At 36.2% G+C, this 19,305-nt stretch overlaps 1 protein-coding gene and 1 pseudogene across 4 annotated transcripts; one reads left to right on the top strand and one right to left on the bottom strand.

Annotated features, from left to right (window-relative positions):
• Positions 1-9,781: 9,781 nt before the first annotated feature.
• LOC120090801 (F-box/LRR-repeat protein At1g67190 pseudogene) lies at positions 9,782-11,877 on the top strand (annotated as a pseudogene).
• Positions 11,878-12,649: 772 nt separating this feature from the next.
• On the bottom strand, positions 12,650-16,269 carry ABI5 (Basic-leucine zipper (bZIP) transcription factor family protein). 4 transcript variants are annotated; one of them, XM_039048103.2, is made up of 5 exons: positions 16,025-16,269; positions 13,920-15,098; positions 13,744-13,815; positions 13,616-13,645; positions 12,650-13,223 (listed from the first exon to the last, which is right to left on the bottom strand). In XM_039048103.2, exons 2-5 carry the CDS (start codon positions 15,051-15,053, stop codon positions 13,167-13,169), a joined length of 1,293 nt encoding a protein of 430 aa, XP_038904031.1. In that variant the 5' UTR covers positions 15,054-15,098; positions 16,025-16,269; the 3' UTR covers positions 12,650-13,166. The 4 variants fall into 4 exon arrangements, with proteins under 4 accessions (XP_038904031.1, XP_038904029.1, XP_090162663.1 ...); XM_039048101.2 differs by having other exon boundaries at positions 12,650-13,101; positions 16,025-16,265; XM_090306537.1 differs by having other exon boundaries at positions 16,010-16,239.
• Positions 16,270-19,305: the final 3,036 nt, after the last annotated feature.

Here is a 19,305-nt window from a genome sequence, read left to right as displayed (position 1 = left end):
ATGTAGGTTAATCGATAGTTTAATGATCTAAGATTTAAAATTATTTTGAAAAAGAGAAATCTCTAAATTTGGTAAGTGGTATCAATTTCAATTTTATCTTAAATGTTTACTTTCATTAAATTGCACCCCAGACTTTGATAATTATCACCATTTGGAACTTGATTTTGGATTGTCCGTGTGTCTTTGAAGACTTTAATCTCAATCTTATTGATAGATGGATTCATATCTCTACAAGATTTTTCCATGATAAATTAGCTCTGATTGCCATTACATGCTAGGCAATATGGTCTAATAGAAGGTATGATAGAAACACGGTCATCTATGGCAAGCCCATCGTAAATACTGAAATCAGAATCTGATCCAACATTAAGAAACAATTCGTACATATCAAATTTAGAAATTTCGAAGACTATAATTTCTCTCTCTAACATGGAATGGATTAAACTAAATGAAGGTAAAATTAAAGTGAATATTGATGCTGTATGAAAGAAAAATTCTTCGATCAGAGGAATTGGAATAATTTGTCGTGACTTCACTAGAGATATTAAAGCAATATATTAAGATTATTTGAACTTCGTCTATGAACCTCCGGAAGGAGCCTGGAAGCTTGCCAAAAATTTTCAGGATATTTTTTTCTCTTTTGTAAATTGAAAAAACAATGCTTTGGCTAATGAATAGCTAATAGGGCTAGGAGATTTAGAAATTATGGGCTTTGGTGTAAAGATTTTCCTGATTAAAAATAAATAAATAAATAAATAATCTTTTACCCTTTGATAAATTTTCATGTTTGAAAATTTGTTATTAAAAATATTTTAACATGCTTCCAATGAATTATTAAGCATATAAATGGTTTTTTTTCAATTTATAAAAGTTGTTTTCTTTTGTTAAAATTTTAAATTTGAGTTTTGACAATGTTATCAATGATTAATTGTAATCAGAGTTCAATTTTTATCAAATTTGATATTATTGAAATTTCTAAATTTATAGAAAATACTCTCGCATTGTTTTTTTGTTAAATTATTAGATTAATTAACAAAAAGTAAATATGGAGTAAAAGTTGCAATACTTATTTAAGTTTAGTTTAGGGTTTATTTGAAGAAATTAAAATTTTAAAGTGAAATTATTATCCAACCTCTATCGAAATTGATAATACGAGTTTTATGTTTGTTTAATCAAATATTATAGATAAAAAATAAAAAAAATCAAAAATTTTTAATTGAGTAATCTCTCAAATCTAAAACTCCGATATATTAAAAAATTAAGGAGTTGTTTAGGACGCTGAGTTAAAATATGATGTCTGAAATTCGTATTTCTGTGAAGTTCATATGTCTATGTTTAGGGTGTAGAGTTATTTAGTATGAGTTCTTATGTTTGTGTTTGGAGTGCAGAATTGAGTTCATATGTCTGGAGTATCTGATATAGTTTTTATAACTCTAAATAATCTGCTTTTTATGATTACTACTGTTTTTATTTTAAAACTTTTTTATTTAATGATTCTACTCATCTTTTATTTGAATAAAATATGGGTTGCAAATTTTTTCTTTTAATTTTTAAATTTGTTCTTTATTATTATTTTTTTTTGGGTAATGAACAATAATTAACCTAATACATTCATTATAGAAATATGATTGAATAAAATGAGAAACCAAAGAGAAATTAAAACTTTTGATTCCTAATTTTTACTCCATGAATTTCATCACCATCATCTTCTTCTTCTTCCTGTTGTTGCTCAGTATTTTTACTCTGTTATGATTTTTTTTTTAAATTAAATCTCCCCATCATCTTAGCAGCCAAGAATGTCACAATATTTCTTCAATAATTCACTTTCAATTCCCTCAAATTTGGAGAGAAAACAAATATCTAATTTTCACTAATTCTTGCTAGAAAAATGTTCCATACAAAATTTCAATTTTATGGTTTTTTTTTTTTTTTTTTTTTTGTTATATGTTGCATACTTTTCAACTAAATACATATTTTTCCAAATATTTTTAATACTCATTTGAGTATGTGAATGCAATTGAATAAAAATATATTTTACAACTTTCTACATATAATCGACAACCCTACAACATACTTTAACAATCATAAGTCTTGTAATAGTCAGAAGTAGTTGTTGAAGTTGATTATAGAAGATGATTTTGTTGGAGTTTGTAATCGTAGATGGTTGTCGAAGCTTGAAGTTGGTCACATGAAGATGGTATTGGAGTTGGTTGTCAAATTTTTATCGTTGGAAGTGGTTTTCGGAGTTCGAAGTTGGTCGCATGACGGTGGTTATTGAAGTTGATTATCGAAGATGATTTTCGCCGGAGATTGTAGTTGAAGGTGGTTGTTGGAGCCTGAAGTTGGCCTCATGAAGCTGGTATTGGAGTTGGTTGTCGAAGTTTATCGTCGGAGGTGGGTGTCGAACCCTGAAATTGGTCGTTGCAGTTGCTCCTTGAAGGTGGTCATCAAAGTTGATCATCAAAGGTGATTTCTGTTAGAGTTTTGTAGTCGAAAGTGATTGTCAGAGCCTATGAAGATGGTTTGTCAGAGTTGATCATCGAAGTTTGTTCTCAGAGGTGGTTATCGGAGTTTGAAATTGATTTTCGGAGTTGGTCACATGAAGGTGGTCGTTAGAGATGGATCACTGAAGTTGTCATCGGAGGTGGTGGCAGAAGCTAGAATTGATCGCGCGAAAGTGGTCGTCGGAGTTGGTTATCGGAGTGGTTGTAGAAGCCCAGAGTTGGTTCTCATAGCATAACAGCAATACTCGTCGATAATGGCCGATAAGTGGAGCCATTGAAGATATCGGAAGAATGATGAGTTAGGGTGAGTTATAAAGTATACTAACTCAACTTCACCAGTATTTAAAATTAGTGAGCCAAACATTGAGTTGGTATATTATACCAACTCAACTCATGTTGGTGACTAAGAGTGTTTGTGGATTGGGTTGAAGTACTTTTTAGACCTAACCCAATTATTTGGGTTGTAAATTTTTTCAACTCAAATAACCCTTATTAAAAAATGAATCTATATCGACCTAATCATGAAATATTTGGGTTGGATTGGTTCGGGTTACTCTGGTCATTTTATTTAAATTTTTATTCTAAAAATAAGTTGGGTTTTATGTCCTAAAACTCGTGGGTTGTAAACATTATAACTTATTCTGAGAATTCAATAAAGTTGTTGTTGAATATATTGTTTTTTAGAAATCCAATAAACCTAAGTCCTTTGACTATATGAGTACTTGAACTTTATGTGGAGACATACAAGTGGACCAGGTTTGAGTAAATAGTCAAAATGATCTATAGTATATGAATAAGGTTGGGTACCTTATTTTGGTAACACTATTGAATGCAGCCTACTATGTAGTTATTACAAAGTGTTGTAAAGTGCTACATACGGAAGTGATCCTAATTTGTGCATGTTGAGACATGAGGAGTGGGGATGTCCTGTGCAAATGAGTTTTGTGAAATATCGGACCACGAAACTTGTCACTCTTACTTTATAACGCTGTTTACTGTTTAAGACAGACGATTTCAAAGCGATGACCTAGGTAACTTAACCTTAATCCTGAGCTAACTATGAACTCCTATTCATTCGGGATTATCCTTTGATCTGCAAACGGTGAGAGTAGACCAATTGCCTCTACTCAATAAGCTTATCATTTTGGGATAAGATCGGATGAATAGTTGGGAACAGAGGGTGCAAGAGGGAATTCACTCCTAACCGATTAGGGTTAGTAGAGAGGTTGTTCCCTTCAAATGCTGATTCTAAGTCTTGAACAAGAGGCCTCACCCTCTCATTAGCTTGAGAGGGATTCGATTTGTTGTTTGGATCACAAATCAATATCAGTGGAACTTAAAGAACAATAGGTAATTTCGGGGGTAAAACAGAGATTCGACTCAACCATTATTATGAGTAACCTGTGAAGGGTTAACTTACTAATCATTGTTATATCGAGTGAACATAATATATATAGGGAATTCAACTATGGGCTTTAGTGGAATCACCCATTAGTTAATGAATGGGGTTAGATTGGTCTAATAAGTTTAGCCGATTAATCTCGGATCGTTGGAGCCCATGATCTGTAGGTTCGTGAGGTCCCCTACTAGTTCGTAAATGGGTACGCTTTAGGGTAGCTTGAGAAATTAAATTAAAACGTTCAAATTAAACGGAACAAGAGAATAAATATTTAAATATGATTTAAATATATAAAGATGATTATTGTGCAAAAAATAATTTAATATTTGATATTAAATTAATTTAAGAAAATCATTTTTTTAAACTAAAATGATTTAAAAGCCATTTTTTGTTTTAAAAAGGAAAATGAAAAAATCGTTTTGCATGGCACAAAGTGGAAAAATGTTTTTCTCCATTATGATATCTTTATGCTCACACACAAATCATGATCTTCTCTACCTTGATTCTCTAAGCATGAGCTGCAAGTCATGCACTCCATCTCTTTGCATGTTCATCTTGATATATAAAGAAGGTTGGAGTTGTTAGAGAAGGAGATGGATACAGAATTTTGAGAGAAAAATCGCGGTGAAGAAGAAGTTGTCTTCTTCAACTTGTTGCTGTGAGCTTCCCTTGTTTCTCCACATCTACAAGCTGTTCTTGAGTCCCACAACTCTGCCTAAAGCTCCAAGAGCATAGTAGGGAAGGCTTTGAGGTGGTTCACGTTTGATATCCAGTGAAGACAGCAGCTGAACAGACGGTTTTTTTGGAGAGTTCTTCAAAGGTATGTTCTGAAAACCCATTTTTATGAACAACATGCTTTAGTTTTTGCCAAAATTAGTGAATTAAAATGCTTATGGATCCTTGATACTTCCGTTGCATGTTGTTTAACTTTAACAAATACGTAGAAATTTAATTTAATCATTTCAAACATCTCAATTTCAATTTATATAATGCAAAATTTCTTTCCAAAGTGTTGAAAAACTATTTTTATGAATGGTTAGAAAATAAAAATTTTAAAAATAAAGAAATTAAATAAATAAAAATAAATATATGTATATATAATTGTATCATAAGTAAAAAAAATACACCTTCAAAGTAAATAATAAGTTCCGGTTGGTTTGGGTTAATTTAGGTGAACCTTGAACTAACCCAACTCAATTTTTTTAAAAAAAATTATTTGAACCCAACCCAATCCAAATGAGTTGATAACCTAATAGATTGGATTAATCGGTTTTTTTGGGTTATCTAATTTTTTGAATACCCATATCGCTGAGCCAAACATTCCCTAAAAAAAGAAAAAGAATAAAAATATAAAACTCTAATATTATCTCGGTGTTCAAATAACCCGACAACCTGGATTACCCAACCCAAAATGTGAGGGTTGGGTTGAGTTGAATTTTTCTATTTTTATTGGATTGAGTTGGGTTGTGGGTTGGCTAAAAAAATTGGGTTGACCCAACCCAACCGAATTATATATATATTCCTCTTTAGTTTAAAGTTTGATTTATTTGTATTGATTAATTTTTAATATTTTTCTTTTAAAATTGTTATGATATTTGTCTTTGTTTAAAGTTATAATAAATATCATAGATATTTGGTATTTAACATCATAATTTTATGAGATTTTAGTTATTAGTCATGTGTTGTATATAAATTTACATATTTTTCATTAAAAATAAAAAAATAAATTATAACCCGACAACTCAACTCAACTTAACCCAAATTTTAAGGATTGAGTTTAAAACTTTATTTGGATAATTTGGGTAGCCAATCAAACTAATTCGAATTTTTGAGTTGGTCCAAAAAATACTCTCAATCCAATCTAATCCAACCTAACCCATGTACACCAATCTTTTCGTCTCCTTCGGTCCAAGTTTCGCTACCCCCATTCAAACGACTTCTACGCTTCGTGTCACAAATGCTCTTTCGGAAGCTTCTCTTAGCGATTGTGCGGCACTTGTTCCCGCTCACGAACAAGCCAGCCAACTCGAATACGGACTGCCGGTGGCACACCGAATGCCACTTGCAACCTCCACCCCCGTTTTAGGGAAAACAGTTTTAGAAAACGGGTTTAGAGAAAAGGTTTTCGTAAGAAGATTTGTGAGTGTGAATAAAGAAAGAAAGATTGTAGTAGACTATAAAGCAATAAGCAACAACAACGGCTTTATAGAGTACTACTCCGGGTATGAGGAAGTGATGGTTAGTCTTATCCCCATATAGTGCATTCTGAACAAAAAGCCAACTGGCGCCCTTGCATATGCAAAAGGGCGAGTGGTCACTTACAATGAAGATGTAAAGAAAGCAAGCTAACTAAGCTAATACAATACAGGAAAATGAAAGTATGCTAGAAGGGGGTTGGATTGGGCATGCGGCCATGGGCAACAGGCCCTGGACAAGCATGACCGTTACATTCTCCCCCACTTAATTGGTTGACGTCCCCGTCAACCGACCTTGTTCAAAACCTGCGATGGCTGGAGCTGCCTTCTTCAAATCTTCGGCCCGCTCCCAACTGATCTCTTCATCGGGGAGATCCTTCCATTTCACTAAGAACTCTGTCAGTTCTCGTCTGGGTCTTCCAATACGGCGCGTACGTTTGTCCAGAATTTGTGCAACTTTTTTTCTCAGCAAAACTCTTCATCGTGACCGGTGGGCGCCTTAGCATGTTTCGCTGTTCCCCTTCGGGATCGGGGTGATAGGGCTTCAGGATGCTCACATGGATGACAGGATGAATCTTCATCCATGAGGGTAACTGAACCATATATGAGGTTCTCCCGACCTTCTCAATTACCTCCACTGGACCTTCATATTTTCTTACTAGCCGTTGGTCTCTCTGGCCTCGGAAACGAAACTGTTCCGGTCGTAGCTTGATCAGGACCTTGTCCCCAGCTTGAAACTCAAGGGCCCTTCGCTTCTTACCAGCCCACTTCTTCATCCTCCTCGATGCTCTTTCTAAGTAGGCGCGAGCTATCTCAGAGGTTTTGCTCCACTCTTTAGTGAAGTTATGTGCCTGAGGACTTTTGCCTGCATAAGGGTGGTCCACCAAGTGTGGCATGAGTGGATGTCTGCCGCACACCACTTCGAAGGGCGTTTTTCCGGTCGCGGAACTCTGCTGGCTATTGAAGCTGAACTGAGCCACATCTAACAACTCGTCTAACTGTTTCTGAAGCTCAGCCAATTCTGGCGGGGCCATCCGATATGCATTCTTGGCAGGCGGCTTTGCCCCTGGCAACAACTCACTCTCATGGTCAATCCCCCTTCGTGGGGGTAAGGACTTAGGCAAGCTTTTCGGCATGACGTCCCGATACTCTTCCAAGACAAATAGAACATCTTGGGGGATCTCCTCTTCAGTGGACTCAACTGATTTTATCGGGATGGCCATGAACGTGGGTTCGTTATAGGCCAGGCCCCTCTTCAATTGGAGGGCTGAGATTATTCTCACCCCATTTGGCCGCTTGATACTGGCTTGGACTACGGTCGGTGTAGATCCGGTAATGACTAAGCATTTGGCGAGGGGCACTGGTATGACTTTATGTTCAAGTAGGAATTCCATCCCCAGTACCACATCGAAATCATCCATCTTGACAATCACGAAGTCAACGAAGCCCTTCCAGTCTCCTAATTTTACTGGAGTTCTCTTCGTTATCCCCGTAATCGGTAAGGCTGCGGAATTCACAGCTTTCATCTTCCCTGCATCTCTTTCCCAATTCAAGTTCAGGCGGCGAGCTTTCGTTTCAGCCATGAAGTTATGGGTAGCCCCAGAGTCAACCATAGTGGTTTTGGCCGATCTTTGGTTGACCCAAGCGTCCACATACATGAGACCTTTCTCTAGTGGCTCCGTCGCCTTTCCCATATTCTTCTGGAGTGCAGATAGGAATTTCAATGCCCCCATCCTGGGATTCTCAATTTCTGCCGCTGGCTCGGTTACCGTCTCCTCTAGTTCAGCCTTGTTTTCGGAGGTAGAGGCTAATGTGGCTTGAAAAGCATTGAACGCAGTTCGATTTGGACATTCGCCCGCCCTGTGTGGCCCTCTACATATGAAACAAGACAGGAGGCGATTGTAATTGTTATGCTGTTGTGGCGGCCCCCGCCAGTTGTTTTCTGATCTCGGTTGGGATGATTTACGGTCCCCCCCTGTGTTCTTGTCTCCTCCCCCAGGTCTGGGAGGACTGGAACGGCTGTTTCTGTTTCCCCCATTTGAGGAAGTTTATTGCTTCCTCACATCTTGTGAGTCAATGCTAAGGTCGTATAGTCGTTCAGCTGCCGCATAGGCAGAGGGGAGATCCTGTACTCTCTGTTCATATAGTTTTGATTTCGCCCACGGTTTCAGCCCTTCCACAAAGCAAAAAACCTTGTCTTTTTCAGACATATCTCGTATGTCCAACATGAGTCCTGCAAACTGTTTTACGTAGTCCCTGATGTTACCTGTTTGCTTTAGCTCTCGGAGTTTTCGTCGAGCCAAGATCTCGACATTTTCAGGGAAGAACTGCGAACGAAGTTCTTGTTTCAATCTATCCCAAGTATCAATAGTGCAGCGTCCTTCCTGTATGTCTGTAAATCGTGATCTCCACCACAGTTTCGCATCTTCAACTAGATTCATCGTTGCTATTGTGACTTTCGACTCTTCAGTCACTGTGTTCGTCGCCTTGAAGTATTGCTCAAGGTCGAAGATAAAATTTTCCAGGGCTTTCGCTTCTCGCACCCCACAGAAGGGTTTCGGTTCTGGGATTTTTATTCTGCTCACTGCCATTGCTCCCCCAGGTGGGGCTTGGTTCCCTACCGCTCGGATGGTGAGATTCACCCTAGCACTCACATTCGCTATCTCGGCTCTGACGACATCCAGGGCCGATCGAAAGTCTTCAGATAAATCGGTTACCATCTGAAGTATTGCTTTTTGGGAGCTGTCCAGCTCTTCGACACGCTCCTCTATGTGGGCAACAGAGCCCGAGGAGCTATCGCCTCGTTCAAAGCTGTCGGACCGTACTGTTTTGGTCTCGAGGGTCTCTACCCTCATCATCAATTCTCTGACGGGTAATCCGTCTAGGCGGCCTACCACAGCATCAATTCCATCGGCTTTCTCGGCAACTTCTTGTAGCCGAGTCTCAAGGAAACGGACATTATCTGGGACCTCTCTTAGGTAGAGTATTTGTTCTTCCATCTCTACCAATCTGTCCACATGGGACTTGTTCAGGTTCTTCGTCGCCGACATGATCACTGATCTTCCCTCTATAAGTCAACCTGGCTCTGATACCAACTGTCACAATCGCTCTTTCGGAAGCTTCTCTTAGCGATTGTGCGGCACTTATTCCCGCTCACGAACAAGCCAGCCAACTCGAATACGGACTGCCGGTGGCACACCAAGTGCCTCTTGCAACCTCCACCCCCGTTTTAGGGAAAACGGTTTTAGAAAACGGGTTTAGAGAAAAGGTTTTCGTAAGAAGATTTGTGAGTGTGAATAAAGAAAGAAAGATTGTAGTAGACTAGAAAGCAATAAGCAACAACAACAGCTTTATAGAGTACTACTCCGGGTATGAGGAAGTGATGGTTAGTCTTATCCCCATATAGTGCATTCTGAACAAAAAGCCAACTGGCGCCCTTGCATATGCAAAAGGGCGAGTGGTCACTTACAATGAAGATGTAAAGAAAGCAAGCTAACTAAGCTAATACAATATAGGAAAATGAAAGTATGCTAGAAGGGGGTTGGATTGGGCATGCGGCCATGGGCAACAGGCTCTGGACAAGCATGACCGTTACACTTCGCACTTACCTGTGGCTGTGGCTTTTATAATCTTTCTCGGAGATTGCTCTCCTACTTCGGGTTATCAGTTTGATTCGTCCAACAATGGCTTCAGATTCTCTTCAAAATCGTACTTATTCTAGCATTGAGGTAATTTAGGCAGATTTTTTTGCTCTTCATTGACCTTATCTTGTAAATTATTGTGTCGAAAAAGGGGTTTAGAGTTAGTCATTGAAGAGTTTCAAACGAGTTTCTCCTTTCAGTTGGTATATCTTGCCTCTTTTTCTGGTTTTCTTTGACGCAGTACTTTAATTCTTCAACTAATACAGTTTAAATCTTCTTTGCAGTACTTAGTGTCCCTTCTTTCAATCGGTTGTGTCGATAATTCCACTTGCTTTAATGGGGATTTTCCTATGACGAATTCAGATTTTGATTTTTTTCTAACTTTCTTATAAATCATGGGTCAGTTTCTATGAGAAAAGCTCTTAGAATCATGATTTTCCATCCCTAAAGGTAATATTGTTAGATGATATAATTAAATTTACTTTTACCCACTAGCTTAAACTTTTTGATCAATTGGTGATTTAAGATAGTATTAAAGTAGGTTCTTGATATCTTGTGTCCAAGTCCTGTAATGTTATTTCCTCCTCAATTTATATTAATTTCCACTTGTTTGGCTTTTCTACATATTTCAGGTCCACAAGTGAGGGGAGTGTTAGATGATATAATTAAATTTTCCTTCATCTACCATCTTAAGCAAACTCCTGTAACGCTGTTTCCTCCATATTTCAAGTCTACAAGTAAGGAGAGTGTTAGATTATATAATTAAATTCCATTCTACATATTTCAGTCCCACAAGTGAGGGGAGTGTTAGAAGATATAATTAAATCTGCCTTCATCCACCATCTTAAGCTTTTGGGTAAATTGATGATTTAAGATGGTATCAGAGCAGGTGATACATAATTAAATTTGTCTTTACTCACTAGCTTAAACTTTTGGATCAATTGGTGATGTAAGAAATATCAAGCTTAAGGAGTCTGTGTTATTGTTGCTCGTAAGAAATTTAGAGAGGCTTGGCGGAATCACCTCCATTCTTTGACCTTTAACTCGAATGATTCTTTGACCTTCAACTCGAATGATTGGCCTGTGCCTCATGACCCATCAACGAAGTCCTTGGAAGTTATTATAACAGACAATACTTTAGACCACTGGGACTGGATCATGTAGCTGCATTCTTAGCTTCCTCAGTGATTTCTTGGCTCATGTATACAAGAGACAATCTGTTGACTATACTATAATGTGAGCACTACTCCAAATATCAATATAATTGGTCAAGTGTGGTCGACAAGAACTAGAAACGTTAACATTGGCTAATAATCCAATAGGTGCCATTGAACCGACGTATCATAAGTTCCCTTGCTTGAAATCTCTACCACTAAATAATGTCTTCATAACTGTATTAGGGGTGAACCTTCTTCTCGCAGCTTGTCTGAAGCTCGAAAAGTTAGCTCTAATTAACCCAGACATCGTGATGTCAAAATCTCTGGAACTTAGCAGCTCTCCGTTGAAGGATATCTTTGTTGAAAATCTCAGTTTAGAGAAGTTCACCCTAGAGGCTGATACCTTTGAAATTTTATATTTAAAAAGATGTTATCTAGATATCTTTGAGCTAAATGGCAAAGGCATCAATGTGGAAGAAGCTTCGGCTGTGGGGTGCAGCATTTGATGACAGTGATGAAAATGTTGTGGATTTGGACTCATTTTCCACCCTTTTCCCCAAGTTAAGCTATTTATCTTTGCGTTATTGTCTAAGACATGAGGCCTTTCATCATAACCTGCAGAGATCGTTTACTATGGAGAATGTGACCATGCTAGAACTTGGATGGAGCGACATTAGTGATCTCTTCTCTATTTGGGTGGCAAAATTTCTTGAAAGATGTCCTAAGTTGAAGAAATTGATAATTTGTGGGGTTGTATCAGAGTGTTATACCCACGAGAAATGCCAAACCTTAGCACAGTTTACCACATCTATCGTTGAACTTATGAGAAAATATCTGCATATTGAGGTCCGATTTCATTTTGAATAGCACATAGGCAGCTGGGAAAGTGCAAATGTAGCTACTTAGGTAGATTATCACCAGAACTGTCATCATCATCAGAATTATGAGAAGTATGTTTTCTTCTCCATTTTTAACTCCAAGCAATTGTAAATCCATGTCCTTGGAAAGAAGTGAGATTTCTTTATTTTTCTTGCCATCTCACCATTATTTTGTATTGGCTTTTCTTCTTTCGGTCTTTTATTACCATAACAATGTTTGTATTTGGAACTTTATGGATGTTCTGCCTACCTTTGACGCATATGCCTGTGACTTCAGAAAAGATACATGTATTACTGTATGACATAGTGGCTCCCTTATTAATGAGAAATATCTTTTTACTATTGCCTGTGCATGAAATTTTGGTTCATGGATGACATTTATTCTATACTCTTTGAGAAGTCAAATTTGCCATAGTTTTTTCCAGCGTACAGATAACCCCCCATTTTCTACTGTTTGATTACTTATATGTTGTGTATGTACCTGTTTCTGTGTCATAGATATACCAAAGCCAAATAGTTCTCTTTTCCTTAATTTGTTGCTAACATGTAATAGGTGTTATTTTTACAGGATTGGAGGCCTTTCTTGAGTGGCTACCTTGCACGTATATTGAAATGAAAGAAGAAAAAAAAAATATTAAGTAGTAATGAAATTTTATTTCGTTTGATTGATTTTTTATTTTGAGGTTTTGAAGATTGTATCCTATCACGACCTTACTTGAACTCTGTAGGTCCTTGAAGATTGTATCCAGTAATTGAGGAATAGAAAAAGCGTAGAACCCAAGTAGATAAAATAGTTATAGGATTGTCAAGTTCAGATTTTCAACTCTTAAAAGCACACAATTGAACAAATCTGAATTTGAAACGAACCAGGTAAATTATGATACTGTAAAGATGATTCATTCTCTATTGAAATCTTTAATAGCTTACAAAGACCTGAACGTTTATCAGATTTTGTGCAGATTATGCCTAACTACTTCATTACAAAACCTTGGCAAATTCATAAAAAAACAGAGTCTAATCTTGTATTGCTATGCCATTCATTCGTGCAAGATTTGAGACGAAAAGATGACGAGTAGCTCAAATTCTTGACAGATATTCTTGCTGCCTCAGATGCTGAGTTCTCGATTTTCTGTAGGCAAGAGGTTTTTCTGTGCCCTTTGGAAATTTCCTGCTAACTACTTGAGTGCATTTCATGTTCCCATTAGCATGGCCGGAACATCTGGAACATTTTCTCTCACAATGGACAACTCAAAGCTCTCCTCATAACACGAAGCTTTTCCTTGGCTCTTTGTGCTTTCGTGTGAACATTCTTTGATTCCTCCAAGTACTGCAAAAATGAAGGGTAACAGCAAAGTTAGATAAAGAAGGTACCTTTTGAAGGATAGATGCAGCTCAACTCCATGATTTTAGAAGACGTGTCATAATCATTGAGGCAATCAGGTCAAACTCCTGGATTTAGAAAGATGTTGAAGGAATGACTTTAAAAGATTGCAAGATTAGGATCTAACTACAGGTCTAAAACCTTTTACTACGAATCGAAAAGGTTTTGAACTTTTGTATTTATTTTTAAAACTGAAGTGATAAGACCTGAGAAAGAGAGATCAACAGGTGACTTTATAGATAGTTTTTCAGTTGCAAAACACGTATGTTTTAAGATGCTATGAAACAAGTTGTAGATATACACACATTTTACACATGCAAAGATATAGCAGTAGTTATTTGAAATATCAATCCTGCATTTCTTTTCATATCAGACGAAAATGACATGCAATTCTATCCCATTACTGTTTCAAATTGTATCAGATTAGGGATGGAGCAGAACATAGCTAGATGGAAGGTACCTGATGCTTTCTCTTCCTCTCAAGCTCCGCCTGTTAATTTTACATAACGAAAAGGGAAAAATCTGATTAGAATTACAATAGTAGGCAATTGCTGTCTGAGATTACAAATGTGTTCTTATGATACTTACCAAGGCCTGCTTAAGATGAGCATTTTCCTCCCTTAACTGGTTCAACTCTGCTTCCAACTCTACTGTGTAGGCCTGTTCCAAAGTAGGGATGAAAATGCATATTAGTTATATCTTCTTGTCATTTTATCGAACAACTTTCAAAGCTGACACTAGAAAAAGAGAAAAAAAAAAAAAACCTGTTTTCTAGCTCTAGACCTTGCTGCAGACTCTCTATTCTTTATCATCCTTCTCTGTCTTCTTTCCACAACTTTTTCAACTGGCCCATCAATTATTCTCTTCCTACCTCTCAACCCACCTAAGTCCAACCCAAATTGATTTGAGCTATCCACCTGATTCGTGCACATTCCTTCTGGGGACACTGGACTTACAGGTGCTGCCAACCCCATCGGTTGAGCCGGTGGATATCCTCCTCCCCCGCCGCCACCTCCACCACCGTTCACCACTCTTCCACCATAACAAACAGCAGGTGGAGGTTGTGATGAGAACACACTGTTTCTCTTACCATTGCTAGCATATCCTGATGTATCTCCAATAGTAGAACCACCTTGGGGGACTGGTTGGTATGTCGTAATGCCACCGGCACCGGCATTACTACCACCACCAGTACCAGCTGCAGATGTATTGAGTCCCATAATAGGCCTGGAAACATAACCAGCACCAATGGCGTGGTTGCTATTCTGGTACATACCATATTGCTGAGGCGGTGGCAATGGTTGCGACACTCCTACCCCAACACAAGGTTCTCGAACAACCCCAGCTTTGATCAGAAAATCCTCCAATGTCATCTCCCCAAACGTCGGTTGGCGTGTGGCAGATTCTGGATTCTGAGAATTGGCATTATCACTGTTGCTATTTTGATTCCCCCCTTGCTGGCTCTTGTGTATCTCAGACCAAACCTCATCCACAGTTTTCCTACATAAGGGTGCAGGAAGTGTAAGTGAACCTTGGCGAGGTAGGCTTGCTTGCTTCTCTATGTTGCGTTTCTCCACCGACGCTCCACTCACAGGCAAGTGAGCCTGAGCATTGTTCAACGCTGCCACGGCAGCAACGATGGTCGTGCCCGATTGGCTAGCGATAATTGCTTGGTTTTCCTCCGCCGTCCAAATGCTGGTGAGGAACTCATCCATGTTCATGGAGCCAAAATTCTTGCCACTCTCACAGAGAGTATGCTGGAACTCATCCAGTGTAAGCGAGTAAATGGAGGACTGCCTTCCAAGGGAAGTGAATCCATGGTGCTTGAGCTGTTGTTCAGACTGTAATGGCGGTTCAACTTCATCATGTGAAATCATTTCTGATTCTGTTACCACCATTGTTTCCTCTTCTGAAGTCTATTAAGATCAGTGACGAGCTTGAAGCTGCAACATCAATGGAGGTAAAAAGAAAAAAAAATGAGACTTCATTAATGTGGCGGGAGAAGATAAAACCCAACAAGGAAAAGTTTCATTATTCTATTTAAAATTATAAATCTTTATTAACTTTCTCTAGAATGAAACCTATTAACCCCTAGAGTGATAACCATAATCATCTACCTCTAAAATAATAATTGAAATTGATAATATAACTTCATTAGAAGTTGATAATATAAGTTTATGAACTATGCTCTCGATGTATTGATGTCTTATATATATCATAATCTACTAGATATATATGTCGAATAATTATATTTGATTAGATCAGTACAAAAAAAATAATAATAATAATAATAAAATCACGTACAAAAATAAAACCAAGACATCAACGTTACATACATCACAATAATCCTCACCAATTTCAGTGGCAACAAAGGAAGATTTCAATTAGTGAAAAGTATATGAAATGTCAATAGTATATGAAATTGTCAATCATGTACTTGACAAGACCAAAAGTTGTGTGTTTTCCTTTAAAGAAGTTTTATTCCAGATCAGATCCCACTCATATTTCAAAAAATAAAATAATACAGGAATAAATAAGTACCATAAAAGGTAAATTACAATCAAAGCAAAAGCGAATAAAAAAACAAGTTGGAAGATATTAACTTTAATAGATTATTAATACCAAAAGCCCCTTACAGTACACAACCCTCAATTTCATTAATATTATTTTTTAATCTCTTCCATAAGTAAAAATAAAAAACCCCACATTCGAATCAACAAGTAATTCTTCCGCTTCTTTTGTTAATCCTCAAATGAGCATGAAAATGATATATACATAGTATTTCTAAGTGCTTAAAAACACTAATTTTCTTCTAAAAACAAGAATTAAACTCTAATGGCAGAAACAGAACAACCATGATTAAAGGTACCAGAAAGAATAAGAGAAGCTGAAGAAGATGAAGAGAAATGGAGCCTGAAGCTACTTCAGCTTTGAGAGTTTAAAACATCAAAACCATGGCTTTCAGTCTAACAGAAGCCGCCATTAACGAAGCTTTCCCAAGCTTTGAATCTCTGTTACTTTGAAAGAAGAAATACGAAGCTTGAAGATGAGAAGAAAACAGAACATGAAAAGGTCTTAAACTGCGGTCTTTCCAGTGAAATGGGTGTCCCTCCATTTATATTTTGCATATACAAATTATAAATTTTTCTTTTAAAATTCCAATTTTAGTCCCTTTTTTATTATTATTAATTTGTTTTGTAATAACTTTCTTACCAAGTAAATTTTTTCGTTACATTTTAAAAAAATTAAAATATCAAGGACAAAATTGAACATTTTTTAAATTTTTTTTAAATGGGATAAAATTGAAATTACGTTACATAGAGTATACTTTAAGAAAGACATTAAAACAAAGACATTTCTATATATTTTGCCAAGACAATTTTCAATTTTAGCTTTTTTTTTTCCCCAAGACATAACAACTAAAGTAAAGTAATTGAAAAAGATCAAGATACCCTCAAATCTTTGAAAGTTATAATTTCAATACTTATTTTGATACAAATTCGAGATACCATTTTTTTTTAAGAAAATCAATCTTATATTAATTTTCCCAATTTCTCTTTCTTTCTTTTTTTTTTTCCCCCTTTTCAGGTTAAACTCAAATAATTTTGTAGGGGCAAAATAATTTCAGCATATTATATATATAATTATATGTACTGTTTATTTATTTATATATATATATATCAGCTTTGCTCAGTGTCCTAATTTAAAGGGGTCATGGTAAATGGTAGCCTTTTGCTGACATTGTCTCTGAGAGAGAGAGGTGGAGCCCACACTACTCAAATTCCTCGAAGTCAGAAATTATAAATATTTTATTTAACTAAAATTACATTTGTTAAAAAGATTTAAGGAAAAAAAAAACAATTTTTATTTTAAATTTCTTATTTAAGTTATTTGAAGAAGAGCATCCCCTTTCTTTTTTCTTTGAACTAATCTACGACAACGACTGACACGTGGAGGAGACGTGGCATAATTTAGCGCTTTTCGATCCTGTCTGGACTCTCCGAGACGAACACGTATGATCTTGGCTTTAGTTCGGGTTAAGATTCGGTGTAGCTGGCTCACACAACCAGGGTGTAGATCCAATCAGGGCCGTCCACGATAGGGTACTCTTTTATTTGATCGGTGAAAATGGGGAATTTTAGCAGTAAGTGATGACGTAAGGGAATGGAGGTGTAGAGGGTACTTTGGATGGCGATATCGTCACATGCAAGTAGATACATAGCTGAACCCTAAGCACGTGCTACCTTTTGGTTGGGTATTTAGTTTTTCTTGGGGGTATAATTGTTTTTTTTCCCATGAAATTCAAAATTATATATATTTTAAAAAAATATATGAAAATAAACTTTAAGGTTGTTTTGGCTCAAGAACATGAATTTATTCATTGTTGTTATAATTTATCAACTCAATATTTGACCTACAAATTTTAAATGTCGATAGAATTGAGCTAATATATTTTATCAACTCATCCTAATTCATCTAAACTTTTCTTTTTTTCCAATATTTTCTGTGGCTCCACCTATTGGTTACTGTAGTCGAATATCGCTACCATGTTTTGAAAATCAACTATGAGATCCGACAACCATCTCCGATGAAAATTCCGATGACCAACTCCGACAACCAATTCAGACTTCAACAACCGCCTTTGGTGACCTAACTTCGACGACCACCTTCGCGTGACTAACTCCAATAACCCACTCAGACTACAAATTCCAATGAAAATCACCTTTTAATGATCAACTTAAATGACCACCTTCGAGCGAGCAACTCTGATGAGCAACTCCAAACTTCGGTAACCACCTTTGACAACAAACTCTACCAACCACCTCCAATACCCATCATATGACTAACTTCGAGTTTCAACAACCATTTATGACTATAAAACTTTGCGAAAATCATCTCTGATGATCAACTTTGATGACCACCTTTGCGCGACCAAATCTGACGACCAACTTCGGACTCTGAAAACCACCTTTGACAACAAACTCAACCACCAACTCCAATACCACCTTCATGCGACCAATTTCAAACTCCTACAACTACTTCTAACTATAAAATCTAATGAAAATCATCTTCTATAATCAACTTCGACAACCTCTTTTGACTATTATAAGATTGATGACTGTTAAAGTATGTTATAAAATTGTTGATTATATAAATAATAGTATTTTGTCTATATTAAGTGCAATATTTATACGTAGAAATTTGTAAAATATATCTTTATTTAATTGAATTTACATATCAAATAAGTGTCAATAATATTCGGAAAAGTATATAAAACATAACAAGAAAAATATAAAATAGAGATTTTTTTATAGAACATTTTTTGGCAAGAAATAGTGAAAGTTGGAGATTTTTTCTATAATGATTCTCCAAATTTGGAGAAATTGAAAGTGAAATTATTGAATAAATGTAGTGGCATTTCATTGGCTACTAAGATGACAGGGGGATTCAATTAAAAAAAATCAATGACAAAGTAAAAATAGATAGTAACAACAGTAAGAAGAAAAAGAAGAAGAAAATGAAATTCATTGTGGAAAATTAGGAGTTATGATTACTCTTTGATTTTCCATTTCATTAACTATATTCCATATAATGGGTTAATTATTATTCATTACAAAAAAAAAAAAAAAAAGAACGAACGAACGAACTTACTTTAAACATTAAAAGAAAAAAATTGCAATCTATATTTTATTCAAACAGGTTGGGTATCATTATTGAATATAAAAGTTTCAAGCCAAAAATAGTAATCATAAAAGCAGATTATTTAAAGTTAAAAAACTATGCAAGATACTCCAAACATATAAACTCAATTATACACCTCGGACATAGATATATGAACTCAGACAAATAATTATATATTCCAAATATAGATATGTGAACTCCACAAACATATAAACTTCATATACATATGAATTTCAGTATCTCAACTCAACATCCCGAACAGTCTTTAAGAGTATTTAAGATAAGGAGTGAAGTACTTTTGATCATGAAACACATAATATACCGAGTTAATAAGTCATGAAAATAAAAAATTTAATGACCCCATTTTTCACTCCACACGCTCATTTAATTTCTTAAGTACTTTTTTTTTGGCAATATGTAGAGTAAAATGATTAAACCTTGTCACGTCAATTGATTTAGATTTATTTC

This window comes from Benincasa hispida, chromosome 11, assembly GCF_027475165.1.
Source record: "Benincasa hispida cultivar pf3 chromosome 11, pf3_genome.v1.1, whole genome shotgun sequence".
Classification (NCBI taxonomy): Eukaryota; Viridiplantae; Streptophyta; class Magnoliopsida; order Cucurbitales; family Cucurbitaceae; genus Benincasa; species Benincasa hispida.
Note: the sequence above shows the minus strand (reverse complement) of the source record. Positions and strands in the feature narration are given on the sequence as shown.